This window comes from Microchirus variegatus (assembly GCF_963457635.1).
Source record: "Microchirus variegatus genome assembly, chromosome: 2".
Classification (NCBI taxonomy): domain Eukaryota; kingdom Metazoa; phylum Chordata; class Actinopteri; order Pleuronectiformes; family Soleidae; genus Microchirus; species Microchirus variegatus.
Genome location: NC_139803.1, coordinates 12,612,389 through 12,629,958, shown reverse-complemented (window position 1 = coordinate 12,629,958; position 17,570 = coordinate 12,612,389). Strand labels below are relative to the sequence as shown.

Genomic DNA, 17,570 nt, shown 5'->3' with positions numbered 1-17,570 from the left:
CCCAAAATTGCAATGCAATGCAAAAATAGTATTGAATTTACGATAATTGTTAACTTTTTTCCTTTTACATAGTCTCAAATGATCTTTCCACAATGATGGATTGTTTTGTTTCATTTAAGGACAGTAAGATTTTTTAGGATAATAAGCATAATAGAGAGAATTTACTGCATGTGTAGTGAAATAACATCCCAAAAATATGACTTAATTACAGTAATAGAGTAAATGTACTCAGTTACTTTTGTTACCAACAACAACATCAGCTGTGCTTCAGTGGTTGCAATGTTTATTTCAATCTCTGTGCAATATGAACCCTAATGTTGTGAAATAGCACTAGTAGTATTATCTACTAGCAGATAATGCTGTAGTTATAGCGCCCCCCAGAGGCTGAAATGTAGCTGAAAACAGAGGCAGCAGTTGAGTATTATGGTGTACTGCTCTTATAATAATGCACAAAGGGTTATAGAATTATAGATGCCTTTCTAACAAACCTGACACAATAGGTTATATGTATTATAATAATAATAATAATAATAATAATAGGTATATGTTCATATATTGTATGAGGATACTTTAAAAAATATATATATATATATATCGGCTAGAAAACATCACATAGGAAATATTATTCTTGCTTTTCTTTTCAGTATAATTAACTTCAATGTACTTGATGCACCAAAGTTGAAGATTCCGCTCTCCTCTCACGGATAAAGGGCACATGGGTGGAAATTCAATATGAGCACATTTGGTAATAGGAGAATAGCTGGGGATAGAGGGATTATGTATCCTACTGATATACACAACTGCACAAAAATATTGATGTGTCACACACTGCCTACTTTTAGTAGCCATCCATATGCAATCTGATTCCCATTTTGATCAGGTAAATATGCTCATGTGTGGATATTAAAACAGGTTACAAGCGTAAATTACTTGGAATATAACCCCAGCCAGCAGCTGTTATTTACGTGCGTTAACTTAAAAACAAGAACAATATTCAGCACAACAGGGATAAAAAATATCAGTGCACATGACACAAAATAAGTGATAATTAAAGGAGAGGAAATAAACATAAACATAAAGCAGGGGTGACATGCATTCATATAGGGAACAGATTATTGTAGATGTTTACATGTTGAATACATGCAGTGTTCTAATAATAATTTCTGGGATGAAGGTGAGAATCGAGGGTGAGATTTGTATTATTCTTGCTTAAAAATAATACTTTCCAAAAGGCCCATCCATGACGTAACTGCAGTTACAGGCAGACATGAGTAATCGATCCCATATCTCAGGCAGGGAGGAGCAATGTTTTCATGCCTGCTGACGATCTGGGGTAGTCACTCTGCTATGGCGCCCATGATGTCGCTGGTGAAGGAGGGGACATCATAGCGTTGTGTTCAAATTCGCGTCGCTGTGAACTACTCCGTGCGTTTTGCTACCCTGGATTAATTTAATTACATTTTTACTTGTGAACCGGCCATGACCGTGGAGCAGAATGTCCTCCAGCAGCATTCACAGAAGGTAAGCTTGCAGGAGCTAACTTGCTAACGTTAGCTTCACTGCATAGTTGCATAGTTTTAAGACGAACATGTTGCTCAGTGTGCTATATATGACTATTACGAGCTGTGTTGTTTTCAAATTGTTGCATGGGGGTTACGGGTCTGCCGCAGATAACGGGACGAATGCGTATGTAAACAGCGAGTTAACGTGTGTATGCTAGGCCCCATCATTTCTCTTGCGCAAAGCGTTATCCAATGTTTTGCTAGCTGTTAGCCAGTGTTAGCTAACGGCATCACGTAAAGTTGGGTTTTACGAAAGCGTTGTCGTACAGCGTCAATGACAGCTGTCAGTGCACGCCGAACACAACAGACAATAACAACGCCTCGCTCGTTGGCGTTAGTATACTCAGTCAGTTGTGTCGTCAATTGAAATAAAACAGGCCAAATGGCACTGACAGGTTCAATTTTAATGTCGTTAACTTCGCAGTATTGAATAAGAGAATTCTTGTTTAATTCCCTGAGGCGCTGTATTGAATACATTTCACCGCCTACACTATTTAGTTTGAAGTGTGTGTCCATGTTGGTGTGTCCAAATGTTTCCTGTGGTACTCGTCACATATCTGATATCTTTGTTTACTAAGTATGGCCAGCGGTGTGGGTACCAGCTAAGCTGAGCCTGGGCGCTAGGCAGGGATTTAGCGGCCTCCCAGCAAGCCAAGTATGTTATGATTCATAACGGCTAAAGCAGATTTCTTTAGCTTACTCTTGATAGCAACGTACTTAACAGGAGTGCATTACGAGTCAGTTTCTTAGGCTCTTATTTGTGTGATTTACAACACCACACCATGCCCAGCACTATACAGCTTTGTTTACTTGTGCAACCACTTGATTGAAGTTTGTAAAACGTGGATAAGATGTTTGTTTTGCTCGTCCTAATGGGAAGAATTACTGTCTCTGTTGCGTAATCACCCATCTAATTCGGTGCCAATGCCTCTGTTGTCTAGCATATGGTCACTGTGTTAAACCAAGCCGAACTCATTTCATTTAATATGAATCCTAAAAAAAGGATATGTCTGATTTACGTGAATATCTGGTGGCACCACCATGGCAGTTAAAACTCTGCAGGCAATAATAATAAATGCGTAGCCTCTCATTAATGACTCAGTGTAACACTAACCCTATTATGCTGTGTGACCTTTTCATGAGCCAAAATAAAATCATGATTAACACCACTGGTAATTAAGATGGGGTAAATATTGACCACTACATTTTTGCACAGTTTTGACACAGTACATTTATGACTGTTGAAAATTATGGTAAATAACGCATTTGACGATACAGTATTTATGACAAAATGCAAAGCTGTTTAGATCTGGACTTTTTCAACATTAGGTAAATTAAAATGGGCATTTTTGAGTGTTCCATCCACTGCTGTTTAGTGAATATTGGGCGTTTTGTTGCTGCTACCCGTCTATTATTGTTGTTACATTTCCTTCTTGAGCTTGTTGTGCTTTCCACATTAGTCTACACATAAATCCTCCCCTTGTGCGATAAACTGCCCTTTTACCAGTGCGATGAAATGCGGAAGTTATAGTGACATTTAAGACTCATCATTTATAAACACACCATTGTTTATTCTCTGGATCTGTTTCCATTGGAATTTTTGACACTCCCCTTATATGAACTTTTGCAACTCCCTGAAGAGTAAAAACCTCAATGCAATAAATTAATAATTTATTATAAATTTCTCTGTTTTCATTAAGGATTTATTTTTTTTGCAAATGTTTTTGGAAAACTATGTAACTTAGGATTGCCTTGTGGGATTTAGTAGCAGTCATGAGTGCAGGGAGTGGTGCAGGTTTTCATGTAACGACCTGTGGACGGTGAGATGAGATTCTGTCGAGGGAATCCTAATCCTACTTGTGCAGTTTGTTTTTGGTTTTAACCGCTTCACTTGCACGTTGAAAAACTTTGTGAGAACTTGCCCCCCTGTTTGTGAGGTGCTGTACAACATTACGGTAATAGGTGTTATTCAGAGGCTGTCCTGTAATTTGCTCGTGACCAGTGTGACAAACAGCCGTGCCAGACAAGTCACATGGAAATGAGTGTTTGTGCATGTCTGTTCTTTTGGTTGACTTGGCACAGGTCTGTCACAGGTGTAATTTTCCTCACACTGAAGTGACCCAGCCAGGAAGCCTTCATCTGTCTGCGTCACAGACCACAAATCACTGACATTTTTATGGTTTCGTTACCTCGTTGGTTGAAACTTGGCAAAATAGTAATTGTAACTTTAGCAGTTGTAAAAGCCTTTGCTAAAGAGGACACTTTCTGAAAGGTTGAAGCTGTGTTACATTTAAATTAGCCCTGATGTTTAAGGCTTCCACAGTAGTATTTGTCAGCACTATATCTGACATGTCTGGGAGAACTTCCTCTAATTGCTTTTCCACTATACAGGTCTAGCACTCAACTCTACACAGTTTCGGTACCAGGCATGTCGCTGCAAAAAATATAATTTTAGAAATGCAGCTGACCCCAATTCAGTTTGAAAACTGAGAAGAACACTGAGAAGTGTGTAACTTAATAATAGACAGAGACTCAAAACTGCCAGAATCGGGCCCAGTAACTTTCAGAGAAATGCTAAACTGAGGTCATGCAGAAGTCATAAACCATTTACTTTCATGATTGCATATGTGCTACGAAGACAGTGAGCCCTTACAGAAATGAAGGTTGACTTAGGCATGGGTCAGGTGACTTCATTGGGACATGGCTTCCAGTTATTTTTTACATTTGATATCATTTGCTTTTCAGTGCATCGCTTTCGGCGGTAAGAACACACCCGTTTGATTATAAGATGGACAACCTCTCGTGTAAACTGTAGGTAAATTAGGTCTGCTGTATTAAATATGTATGCTCTTCCAGGTAAAGGTGTGAACTTTCTTTTAAATCTCTTCACTGACTTTGTAAAAGCATTTTTGCCTGCGAAAAGCTTATGGGAATCTTGTAGCTGATGGTGGGATTGAAAAAAGTATTTTGGCCCAAAACCGAAAAAGGCTTTTGGCTATTTTCGGCTGCCAATTTTTGGTGCATCCCTAGTAATTTACAGTATATTCTCCCACTTTATTTCCAAGGCACATAAAAAGATGAACATGCTGGATGGCACAGTGTTCTTTGTTAAAGTCTGTGACCTGTTTAATCTGTGTTTATTTATCTCTTGACAGTAGAGCAGAATGTCTTGTTCTGGGTGTGTCAGGCAAAGACTGACACAAACCAATAACACATTTCTGTCTTAAAATGATGCCAAAATTATAGTTTGCCAGCTTAGATGCTATAACTATGCACTGGGTTGCGAACTTGCAAAACTATGCTGACTACTCTTCAGTTGTATTGTATAACTTGCATTCACCATCTATGACGTTATGTTGAGAGGTAATGATGGGTATTCATTTTACCACACTGTAAACTGCAAGAAAAAAAGTAATGTTTTTAACGAGTCTGAGTGTACGGATGTGTCCACTGTCGATGTTTTTGCATCTTCAAATCACCTTGAGTGTCAGGTAGAGAGTGAGATCAATAAAAAAGCATTGGGAGGACCAGGGTGAATCACAGCACTACTCCCTCTGCTGTCACATGCAGTAAGATCGTAACCATTAGTGCAAAATGCAATCATGTGCTCATCAGTGTTCATATGGTCGTGGTGGCGACAAATAAATCAACGCATCGACCATGAGCGTTTAAGAGTATTGTGAAATCACAGTAGGTATGAGGATATCAGCTTTAATGCATGCTGAAGACAGATTGCATTCACACACGTAAACGTTTCCAAACCATCTCCGAATGTTGTTTTATGATAGGATCTGAGGACGCATTTAAGATGGAGTGGGTGCTCTCAGACCTGAACTCAATGCTGTCCACTTGTTATAATATCCCTCAGGACGGAGGTTAATACCAAGTCTAAACAGTGTCTAATTTCTTAGCGAGATGAGTACTTCCTAGTGCACTTCAGATTTTTTCACCCATCCTTCGGCATTCATTGTGCAAGTGCTTACCCTGCACAAGAGCAGAGTAGCAAACCTGTGCTGGGCGAAACATTGGATCATTTATTTGGCGCTGCTGCCTTATTGTATGGCATGCTCCCAGGCATGGCTGGTCATGGCTTGCCATTAAAGTCTTGAAGATTATCTGTGATGCTGACAGTGTGCAGCGTTGCCACGGATGTGCCATGCAGTCACTCTTGACGATGATGAAAAGATCACACAGTCCTGTAGATTCTGTAGATTGAATCTACAGGAACACCAATGAGTATTAAACCGACGGAGACCCATTTGATGATGAGGCACCCTTTTCTGTTGCACCTGTGAAAGTTAATGTATAGTCCGTGTTCCCTTCACTTAAGACTTAAGAGTTCTTCCTTGTACACTGACACTAAGTGCACTCTGCCCTTATTTAAAGTGCATTTATTCAAGCTGGGCGTTGCAGGTTGTTCATATGGTTAAGACCATGTCGTCCAGCTGGGTTTGACATCGCACTTAAGATAATAGAAAACAGGATTTGAGAGAGACAGAGCTTTCAATCTGATACTGTATTAGTTCCTTAAACCCAGGTTTGACATGAGTGGCAATTACCATCCATTAGATATTAGCTTTAATGCTGTTGATAAGGATTCTGTTGCTGTTGATACTGTGGTCTGTTTGCAGGGAAGAGAGTTTTCTCTTTTTACCTGTGGGGATGAGCCAGATGCAGTCAAATGCTGGTTCTATAACTGTTGACTCAGTCTATTAATGATTTTAAATCATCAAAAATATTCAGTTTATATGATCAACATCAAATTTAGTGCAGTTCATTTCCTATAAAATAAAAAATCATTAAAGGTATGTGTTTTCATTTCTTCATGCTTCATATAAAGTGTTCAGAATGTTTTATTCTATCTATCACTGCCTCTCCTTTAGCCCTTGAGTAATTACAGTGCGTTTTGTAAATCAGTAGGATGTCATTGGATAATTAAGAGCCTAATGGTATTGTTTTTGTTCAGCTTTCAGTTGATATGTTGACTTTTCACACTACTTTGTTCCTCCTGTGTATTGTTTAGTTTTTCCTCTTTTTATTTTGAGCATTTTCTTTGAACAGTTTACTCACTCTCAACTTTTTGTGTGCCCGTCTCTCCTCTTTTGCTGTCAACAGCATCAGCAGACTCTACTAAACCAGTTGAGGGAAATAACAGGAACCACAGACATTCAGCTGCTTCAGCAAGCTTTGCAGGTACACCGTGTACACATTAAAAACACTCTGTACACACATACTGACACTGAAATAGGATTGAAGTTGTCGTCGAGCGTTGGTGTTGATTTTCTCATTTTCAAATGCAGGTGAGCAGTGGGGATCTGGCCGAGGCTGTAGCCTTTCTGACGGAGAAGAACGCTAAGGTTCCTCAGCAAGATGAGACGACCTACTACCAGACATCCCAGGTGGCCAGTGATAGATATATCAGTGTCGGCAGCCAAGCAGACACAAGTGAGTAGTTCACTTAAACCATTGGCACAGTAGTCAGATAAACATATGAGCTTGTTTTTATAACGGTCAGTAAATTGTATTTAGCTTTGAATGCACATGAAGTAAGATTATAATATAATTATAACTGCTTAAAGCACCTTTTATATGCATGTAAAAACAGTGTACAGTGTTTAACATGTATTTATTTCCCCTCCAAGTCCCCTCCAAGAATCGATGTAGCCTTCAGTAGCATCCAAACTCGAAAAAAATGATGATTAGTTTGTCCATTGTGGTCTATTGTAAAATCGTTGTTTACCAACCCTTTTTGTCCACAAACCAAAATTATTTCATTTTTCTTTCTTATATGGAGCAAAGAAACCAGACCAATGAGAAAACTTTTTTTAACTATTGAAAAAACACCCAGTTGATGATTAATTTAGTAATCGATCACCCTTTATAATTATAAAAGGGTCACTCTGAGATAGTGAAAAACAATTATTTATATAAGTGACTGTAAAAAAAATATATTTTAATACATTCTACAAACTGGACCTTTAAAAGAAAACAAAATCTGAACATTTTTGTGTATATGTCCTTCAAATTTCTGTGTGTGTTCTCTTTTTTGATGCAGATGTCATTGACCTGACTGGGGATGACAAAGATGACCTGCAGAGGGCCATCGCCCTCAGCTTGGAAGAGTCAAGTCGGGCATTTAGAGAGACGGGCATCACTGATGAGGAGCAGGCCATTAGCAGGTTAGCCCTACTGCATTTCTGACTAGAAACAAACTGAACTCGACATCTTATGGCCCTAAGATGGAGACAAAGTAGGCAGTGAGTGTGGAATATCCACACTCGCACTAATTCTGTAAAGGTGGATCCGGCAATATGAAAAGTTTTTTTTGGTGGAAGACGTAAATGGTTTATTTCCCATGCGTACTTTGCCACCCTCTCTTTTTTTTTTAGAGTGTTGGAGGCCAGCATCGCAGAGAACAAGGCGAGTCTGAAGCGTACCCACACAGAAGTATGGAGTGATTCACCCAACCCACATGACAGGAAGAGGATAGATAACTGCCCAGTGGGCCTGAAAAATGTTGGCAATACCTGCTGGTTCAGTGCTGTCATACAGGTGGGCACAAACACACACACAGAGTCCAAGACCAAGTGAGCGTCAAACGAAAACCTTTCTTCAGAGCGCTTCTTTAGACATATTTATTGTGTTCTAAAATCGTCTAGTACTCTGCTCCGCCACCTACTTTCCTCAGTTATGAGTAACGTATAAATACACTGGAGACTTTTGCGATCCTAACATTCCTAGATGGAGTAATCATCAGTTTAATTTGGTGCAGACGTTCTGACTTGGTTTCTTTTGCACTGGTGGAGTCGGTGGTAAAATGTGACTGGAGCTGAAATATGCCCAATGAACACTGGATACATCATCACATGGCTGGCTGGCTTCAGTGTGTAATTTAACCCCTAACCTTGAGGAAGAAGGCACTGCTTGAAATGCGACTCCACTTCACTTACGAGAACAAGAGTAAACAACTTTCTCCTTTTCATGATAACACATTTTGTCGATTCTTGTCTTCGGCCTCTCATACGAAACAGAAAATAAACAGGAGGACGCTGATCTTAAAGCAGTGAACAAAGTGACAGGTGTTAAAATGTAAAAATGTTGTCAAATAATTCATGTAACAAAGTCACAACACTGTGTTTTGCTTGATAAATAAGATAAAAAGCATTTAGTAACTGCTCATTCCCTTATCTCCTCAGGGTGTTTTCACTACTTTCATCACATGATGCTTTTTCCACATAATTATAAATCATCATAATATTATAATAATAATAATAATTATAAGAATAATTTCTTTGGCATGAACTCCAGATGATTGCCAGAAGGGCAGTTTTTATGTAATTACAGAGAACACAAGCACATAAAAACATTTATCCTCATAAGGAATGGTTAAAAATTAATTATTTATCTATTACTAAATTAATCGCAATCAATAATAGATTAATTTGGTTTTATGTGGAAGAAGAAGATATTGTCATTTTTAGGTTTACACCATTGTCTGCATTGTATGAACAAAACAACTCATTCAGAAATTGACAGATTAATCTAATATGCAAATAGTTATTAGCCCTAGTACCATTTACAGTATGTTGAGAAATTTGATGTCAAGTAATTTCAACATCATTGCTGTTATGAGTAGAACCTTTTGCACCTATTCATGAGCTTGGCCACTCTGCAGCATAACAATGCATTTTACAGTCTAAGTAATTGTGATTAAAGCTAACTAACATATCTTATTTATTCCTGTTCAACTTGAAGTCTCTGTTCAACTTGCTGGAGTTCCAGAGGCTGGTGCTCAACTATTCTCCACCGGCCAGAGTCCATGACCTGCCTCGCAACCAGAAGGTGAGAGCCCCACTTGTACTCATAAAGGAAATTAACAAGCACAACCTAAGTGGAATAGTTAGCCTTTGTAGAGTATGGAACATATTTTTTTTTGCGTTTCCATTAGGAATAGTACCAAAATAACCAGCCCCAACTGTTCTGTTTTTTTGGCACTCTTCCCTTGGGGAACCAGAGTAAAATTGTGTGGTAAGGTCATGGTGGAGCTAGACAGGCTTCACTCACAGTCAGCTGATTGGGCGACAGAAAGACGTCACTCCCTCTGTTCTCATACAAAACTTGATGTCTTGTTTAGACAGCCACAACTGCCGATGTCCTTCATTGTCGTCGTTGCACCGGTCAGGCTACATATCTTGCCGACACAGCCGTCGGGCACTTGCCATAAAGCTCCGACCAAGTAAAGGTCATCTTCCCAGTTGAAATGCAATCCTGACCCAAGGGCTACTATTCCATACCGTACCATACTGTACCATGATGGAAAACAGAACATTGGTGACCTTACACAGTCTGTATCATAGCTGTCCTTTTATAGCTTATCACAGCCAGCAATACTTCAGCTCTGAGGGTTTGACCCTCCTCGAGCTGTGTTAACATTCAGCAGCTGTGTGATCTGGCCCTAAGGTCACTGGAGCTTAGTGTTGGTCCCTGGTAGTTGACTTCACTCACTGCCTATAAGCTTCAAGAAGAGCCAGCTGCTGTGAAATGTTTGATTAAACCCTTCATGTTTCTCCACTGGGACAAAAATGAAAATACAGACAGACTGTGTTTTGTTGCAGCCTGCAGTTTTTTTTTCCAAATTTGAGATGCTGAAATGTGTCTGGTCGTAATCGCCGTTACATTGGCAGAGCAGTCGTCCGTATGTTCTTGCGTGTCCATATTTTCTCTTCAGCATGCGCTCACCATAGGGTTAGCAGGCTGTCTCTAATCTGGTTTAAGCTTCAGTGGTAGAAGTGTGGTTTGGGGCAATCATCTAAGTTCCCTCCATCCTAATCACTTGACCTTTTGCTTTTGCGGTATGAGACTGCTGGAGCTTAGAGTCTGATCTTTACATCACCATGTCTGAGGCGCTACCATTAAAAAGTCATTGCTAATCGTCTTCAAGGTCATTCCCCTTTTCCAATTCACATTACCAAATTTGCCAGCAACCAAGTGCTGTAGCACTTACTACTTAAAATACATAAAGGTCCAGATACAGGTCCAATTCTGATTCAAACCGGTGAAAATGGTGGCGATCTGTTTTGTTAAATTTCCTCTGCACTGTGAGATATACATTTTAAATTTTTTTGTACAATAACTAAGCATAATAACATTTAAAGAACTTGTTTTATTGCTGTTAAAGATCATTATGTTGTCTCTTGATTTATAACCAACTGTAGATGATAATGTAAGAAATTTACTAAACCATAGAATTGGAACATTATGTTCACTTCATAATTGGTGCATTCTATTCATCTCCATCTGAGATGATTGACGCGGATTTGATTCCAGTTTAATTCACTAAATTCCTTATCGTGTTGTGTTGACCAGGAGCACAGGAACCTGCCCTTCATGCAGGAGCTAAGGCACCTCTTCTCACTCATGGTGGGCTCCAAGAGGAAATATGTGGATCCATCACGGGCTGTGGAAATCCTCAAAGATGCGTTCAAGTCCAGTGAATCACAACAGGTGATCCTCTTTCTGCCATACTAGATGTTTTATTTATCTGTGAAATAGTTTTAGTCAAGCCATAGTCTTGATTAGTATTGCTCATGGGCAAGATGAATCAATGATATAAAGGGTGAACACTCTTATTATCTGGTAATATGCTGCCCCCTATGTGTTTGGAGTATGAATTAGATTGTTGTCCATTTCTTACTCGCTGCTCCTGTAATAAATGTGAGTGATTCCTGTTGAACCGCATGTGTCAAATGTACAGGACGACTGCATTCTTGTCATGTTAGCATTTGCATAAAGCCAGTGTCTCTGCAGAGGTTAACTGAGGCCACGCCTCTAGTCTCTGTACTCATCAGTCATGTCATTCCTCTGAGTACAAGTTAGGTTAGAGAGGCATTGACCTGAATTATCGGGTGTTACGACCCCAGGGTCGTGACTGCTTCTTCCTTGTGTGTATGTGAGTGAGATGGGTTGCAGGTGTGCGTGGTTGAGTGAATGACATGCATTTGTATGAGTCAAGGTGGATCCTGGGAGCTGATTGGTCCTGCACAGGAGGAATCCAAATAAGAGGCTTGAACATCCCAGCTGAAGTGGACTTTCTCACAGCCAGACAGCCAACTGACATTTTGTGCTTGGTGTGTTTGATGTGTTGCTGGTGGTTTCTTGGGAGTTGGGAAGAGGGAGTCTCTTTATTCTTGTTGTGATCAGGTTTTTCCCCCTAGACCTGGTCGTAACAATTGGGGGCTCGTCCGGGATCAGTCCAGATCTGAACGTCCATGAGGTGAGTTAAGTGTGTTTAGTGGCTTTTCCTTTGACTGTGTTGGTGTGGTTATATTTTGAGCACCCGAGTTAGCCGCAGGGAAGGTGTCACAACCACGCTACTATTTTTCCTTTCTTATATTTGGTCATCAAAAAGCTGCACCAACCACAAGTTACTGTAAACTAAGTATTTATTGTGACCTAAAGTGGAAAAACTGAGGAAACGGTAAGGAGACACCGAAGCTATCAGGATGATGCTCAGCCTAGCTGGTCTTCAATGGCTTGCCGAGCTCGAGGCGACTTTAAACGCTGAACTCAGTGCATCACTGAAGACCAGGCTTAGTCAACAGCAACACTCTGAAGCGAGCCCCCACTCAGGATTAACACCAAAAATTAGAAAGGCAAAAATAACAGTGGCGAGGTTGTGACACTTGCCAGGTGGCTAACTTGGGTGCTCAAAATATAACCACACTAACAGTCAAATAAAAAGCCACCAAACACACTTAACTCACCTCATGGACGTTCAGATCTGGACCGAATCCGGACGAGCCCCCAATTGTTACGACTCGGGGAAACCACCAGCAACGCATCAAACAAATAACTTTAAAGGTTTATTAAAACCAAGCACAAAATATCTGCCGGCAATCTGGCTGTGAGCAGTTTGAGGAAGTGCACTGCAGCTGGGATGTTCAGGCATCTTATTCAGTTTTCCTCCTGTGCAGGACCAATCGGCTCCCAGGATCCACCTAGACTCAGATACATATGCATGTCATTCATTCAACCACGCATACCTGCAACCCATCTCACTCACATGCAGACACATATACACAAGATAGAAGCAGTCACGACCCTGGAGTCGTAACATCGGGGGATGTTGATGTCCATGTTCGAGTGGCCTTTGGGCGTTCATGTTCCCTTTGAAGTTCAACAATCTGTGAACTCCTTGGTTAAGAGTAGTCATCTCTTATCCAAAGCTCAATGACGGTCAGCATTAGACAGACATAGCATTGATTTGCCTAATGAGACTCTTTTCGCTTGCAGGTGCAGTTAAGTCCTATAGTTTGACACTGTGACCCCCTCATGTTCTGAGCACAGCACAGTACTGTAATTGGTCTTGTTGTACGTATAAATTTATATGTACTTTCCTTTGCAGCAGGATGTGAGTGAATTCACCCACAAGTTGCTGGACTGGTTGGAGGATGCCTTCCAGATGAAGGCCGAGGAAGACAGGTAATGAATGAGGAGTGTTTAAAAATACATTTATTATGTTTTTTTTCATCCATCCTAAGTGATCCAATCACATACAGAGGGGTTAAGTGTGATTGTTCACTAAAACTACAGTAGATTAGAGGACTGCAGCTGAGGATGTTGGTATTTATGCATCCTGAGGACAGATTGGTTTCATATATTCTTAGTAATGTGGGCAGTTTTTGTTATCAGATCTTAGGATGCTTTCGGTGCTTTCAGACCTATTCTTAACACTGTCGGCATTTGACTAGATCACGAAGGATGGGCTTTAGTACCAGTTCTAAAACGGGGTCATACTAGACATGTTTTAGTTGGTATAAGCAGCAAATTCTCAAGCAGTGACTCAAATGTAAGTTTTTTGTACATTTGACTTAACCGGCGCATTATGCCACCACCTCTTTTTGATTCCAGGGAAGAGGAGAAGCCAAAGAACCCCATGGTGGAGCTTTTCTACGGCCGCTTCCTTGCTGTGGGTGTCCTGGAAGGTGAGAAGAGGTGTTAAATTAAAACCGGTAATGAGAAAAAGTGCAGGGTGCCGAAAGAATTAGGGCGAGATTAAGTATTAGGCTGGTCTGATTACAGCAGCCAGAACGCAAGCGAGTTCTTGCCCCTAGTAATGAAAGGTGACCTTGTCCTAATGAGATGTGGTCCATGTAAACGAGGCGAGCGCTTTGCATTGATCGTGGAAGACCTTGACGGTTGATTGACATTGCACTTATTATGCATGACAACGCTGGCCCAGAGCCACCAAAAGCTGAGCCAGTGGACTCTGCTGCTCATAAAATGACCTTAATGCCTCATCTGCATGTCCGCTAGCTACTCGTGTCTGCTCCATTTTTTTGGGGTGGGTGGTTACGGGGGGGGGATCTTCTTATCATGGAGCTCTGGGCTGTCATTTAAATAGTTGTGATTGAATGGTGCTGAACAACTGAAAATCACCTTGGATGCAAATGACATGAAGTACTTCTTTATTTCTTACTTTCGTTATTGCTTCTCTGGTTTTCTTTTCTTACATTTTCCACTCAAGTGTAATGACGGATGTTTGATTACAGTATGATGGAAGTCCTATTAACCTTGCCTCTTATAGATGTAAAGCACACTCATCTTGTTCTCAAATGCTCTTCAGCATTTATGACTATCGCTCAATTTGTTCTCCTCGGTGTGTGTGCGTGTAATTCAACAGGTAAAAAGTTTGAGAACACAGAGATGTTTGGGCAGTACCCGCTGCAGGTGAACGGCTTCAAGGATCTCCACGAGTGTCTCGAGGCTGCGATGATCGAGGGTGAGATCGAGTCCCTGCACTCGGCAGAGAACTCGGCCAGGTCTGGGCAAGAGGTTAGTACCAAAGAAAATGTCAATATACAGTATGTTTGGTTTATTTCATCCTCTGATGAACATTTAATGGTCACGTGACCAAGGATGTGTCCCTATGTTTTTTTCTTTTATTATTCAGTACATGAAAGTGCATAGATTAATCAAATTATTTCAGTTTGTTAATGCAAAGGATACGTTTCTGGTACAACTTAACCTTCTACCAGGTTGCATATCTAATGAAGAATAAATCAAACGTGTATTATATACGTGCACATAGATCAATGTTAATAAAGTAATTTCACTACCAATCATTTGCACCAAAGAGAAGGCAATCAGGATAAACAATAAGATATTGTATGCTAGATCCTCTCTACATGGTTGACCTCCTTGTCCTTTGCTATTCTGAGATTGACCTCTGCTGAGCCATGGCCTTGCCCATACTGTCTCACAGCAGCTGGGAGTAGCTAATTAACAGGCGAGTACACAGATGGATATGGCGTCTAACCCTCTGGTAAAGCACCAGGCATGAGCGCGTAGGGGGGGACTATTAGACACAGAGGAGTGATGCTCCTTTCACATCATGCAGGCAGACAGGGTTTCTCCCAGGAAAGGTTTTTGAGTCATGGAATGACTGCTCGTACCAGTGGACCCGTTTCCTTCACTGTAGTTTAGTTCAGTTTGAGGATGTGCATCGAAATCACACAAAAAATCTTCTTAGACAACTGAAAATAAAGGAGAGATAATCTTGAACTTTTGTCTTTCAGCACTGGTTCACAGAACTCCCTCCTGTGTTGACCTTTGAACTCTCGAGATTTGAATTCAACCAAGCTCTCGGGCGACCTGAGAAGATCCACAACAAGCTTGAGTTCCCCTCTATGCTCTACATGGACAGGTGATGGACATGATCACAATGGTCAACAACTATAGAATCTCGTAAACTTCTGCTGTAAATGATAATCAATCCAAAGTCACTTAAAGACTGAAACCTCTGCTGTCTTTGTGTTGGTAGGTACATGGACAGGAACAGGGATATCACTAGGATCAAGCGGGAGGAGATAAGGAGGCTTAAAGAGCATCTGACGCTGCTCCAACAGCGACTGGAGAGGTACTGCTTGTTTAACGCTGCATTAAACCACAGTCGACAACAGTCATGCTCATTTGTCACTTAAAATGTGCTCCCTCATTATGCCCTCCTTATATTTCTCTCTCCCTCTGGCTCCCTTCCATCTCTCTGACTCTCGCCCTTTTCCCCCTTGTTCCTTCTCAGGTATCTGAGTTATGGTTCCGGCCCCAAGAGGTTTCCTCTGGCAGATGTCCTCCAGTATGCCATGGAGTTTGCTTCCAGTAAGCCTGTGTGCACTTCCCCAGTGGAGGACATTGACTCATCAGCACCTCCCGGCGGCACGACAGGACAACAGCTGCCCCCACCAAGGCAAGTTTCTACACCATTTTTGTGTTGGTTTCAAGAGCAATGACAGAGAAACAGTTAAAAACAGGCTGTGTGCAACCCGTTTTTACTTGCTCGTACCTGCATTCTGGTGAATACAGTACTTTATTAATCCCAAAAGTGAATTGCAAGTTGTACAAGGCACACACTCTCCACTGCACTGCTACATGTCACCATGCATGCTCCAACAGGTGGCAGTGTTATTTAATTGTAACTAAACCTCCTCTTCTGCAGCTAAATCTGCCTAAAAAATGCCAAGAAGTGGGCTGAGAGCTGAACGAGGGAGAGGAGGAGGAAGGGAGGCAAAGTGGTCCATGACTGAATAAGTCAACATGATAATTGACTAGTTATGATACTGTATATTGTATTATAGTTATGATAGATAATTGCAACAAACTGCATTCCATTTACAGGCTGAAGAGGATTTATAACGGAGGATATTATTCACCAGGACAGTGAGCTGTATTTAGAACGTCTCCTAAGTGTCACTTAAAATCTGTGTTATATGCAATGCTTATTTATTATTATTCATTCTATCATGCACTTGTTAACATGCATATGCACTTTATCTTGATGTCTGCTGCTTACTCCTTTACAAGTGCTTTAGTATTATTTTATTGTCTCTTTTATGGCCTGGATTTTATTCAACTCTTATGCATTCATCCGTTTATTTCACTGTGTAATGCGTTGAGTGAGTTTTTCTTGTCAGTGCGTGAAACAAAATCCAAGTGACTGTCGACATGGAAATAAAAGTATTGAATGTTGAGTGGGAGGATTTTTCTAGTGTCATTCAAAAATAAGATACTGTTCAGTCAAGTAAAAAACATATTTAACCTATCAAATACAGAATGAAGTTGGCTTTTTAGTTATTCCATTATTTACTATTAAATTACAAAAGTATTTGACTAGACAATTTTTTCTGTATACACATAGCTTAAATTTCTTTACTGTGTTATTTTCATGCTGCAGCACAGCCGAGCAGGACTCCCTGCCCCCCCTAGAGAGCTCAGGGTCTGCGTCAGCCCCCTCCACGGCGCCCACTGCAGCCCAGCAACAGAGAGTACCCATCCATAAACCCTTTACCCAGTCCCGGCTTCCTCCCGACCTGCCCATGCACCCTGCTCCGAGGCACATCACCGAAGAAGAGCTGAGGGTGCTCGAGGGCTGCTTGCACCGTTGGAGGAGTGAAGTGGAAAATGACACCCGTGGTAGGTGTATCTGTTATAATTCCTTCAGCTTCATTTACCTGTCAATCTCTGTGAATAATACTGCTGGTGTAAACATTAGATTGACACTCACAAATGAAGTGTAATGATTTTCTTCCCATCAGATCTTCAGGGCAGCATAACCAGAATCCACAGAACCATAGAGCTAATGTACTCTGACAAATCTATGATGCAGGTGAGCTGCAATTTTCTGTCATCCCTCTTATTTGCAGTACTTACACTGCATATTTCCAGTAAGCCATAATATATACTCAATTTGGAATGTTGTTTTTGTTGTTCCAGGTGCCATACAGGCTTCATGCAGTGCTGGTCCATGAAGGCCAGGCCAACGCGGGCCACTACTGGGCTTATATCTACGATCCACATCAGCGCTGCTGGATGAAGTACAATGATATCTCTGTTACCAAGTCCTCCTGGGAGGAGCTGGTCAGAGACTCATTCGGAGGCTATCGCAACGCCAGTGCCTACTGTCTCATGTATATCAACGACAAGAAGCCCTTTCTTATAGAAGGTACATGTGGA

General features: G+C 40.9%; 1 protein-coding gene across 3 annotated transcripts in view; it reads left to right on the top strand.

Annotated features, from left to right (window-relative positions):
* The first annotated feature begins 1,343 nt into the window (after nt 1-1,343).
* Nucleotides 1,344-17,570, top strand: part of usp25 (ubiquitin specific peptidase 25) — a 30,337-nt gene continuing 14,110 nt past the window's right edge. For 2 of the 3 annotated variants that reach the window (XM_083885823.1, XM_083885821.1), the window contains exons 1-16: nt 1,344-1,521; nt 6,678-6,755; nt 6,863-7,007; nt 7,618-7,741; nt 7,952-8,114; nt 9,318-9,404; nt 10,929-11,066; nt 12,967-13,043; nt 13,473-13,546; nt 14,245-14,396; nt 15,140-15,267; nt 15,385-15,480; nt 15,643-15,807; nt 16,792-17,030; nt 17,153-17,223; nt 17,331-17,559. In XM_083885823.1, the coding sequence (XP_083741949.1) occupies nt 1,480-1,521; nt 6,678-6,755; nt 6,863-7,007; nt 7,618-7,741; nt 7,952-8,114; nt 9,318-9,404; nt 10,929-11,066; nt 12,967-13,043; nt 13,473-13,546; nt 14,245-14,396; nt 15,140-15,267; nt 15,385-15,480; nt 15,643-15,807; nt 16,792-17,030; nt 17,153-17,223; nt 17,331-17,559 (2,008 nt within the window). In that variant the 5' untranslated portion in view covers nt 1,344-1,479. The remainder of the gene's footprint in view (nt 1,522-6,677; nt 6,756-6,862; nt 7,008-7,617; nt 7,742-7,951; nt 8,115-9,317; nt 9,405-10,928; nt 11,067-12,966; nt 13,044-13,472; nt 13,547-14,244; nt 14,397-15,139; nt 15,268-15,384; nt 15,481-15,642; nt 15,808-16,791; nt 17,031-17,152; nt 17,224-17,330; nt 17,560-17,570) is intronic. The other variant, XM_083885822.1, reaches the window with a different exon arrangement.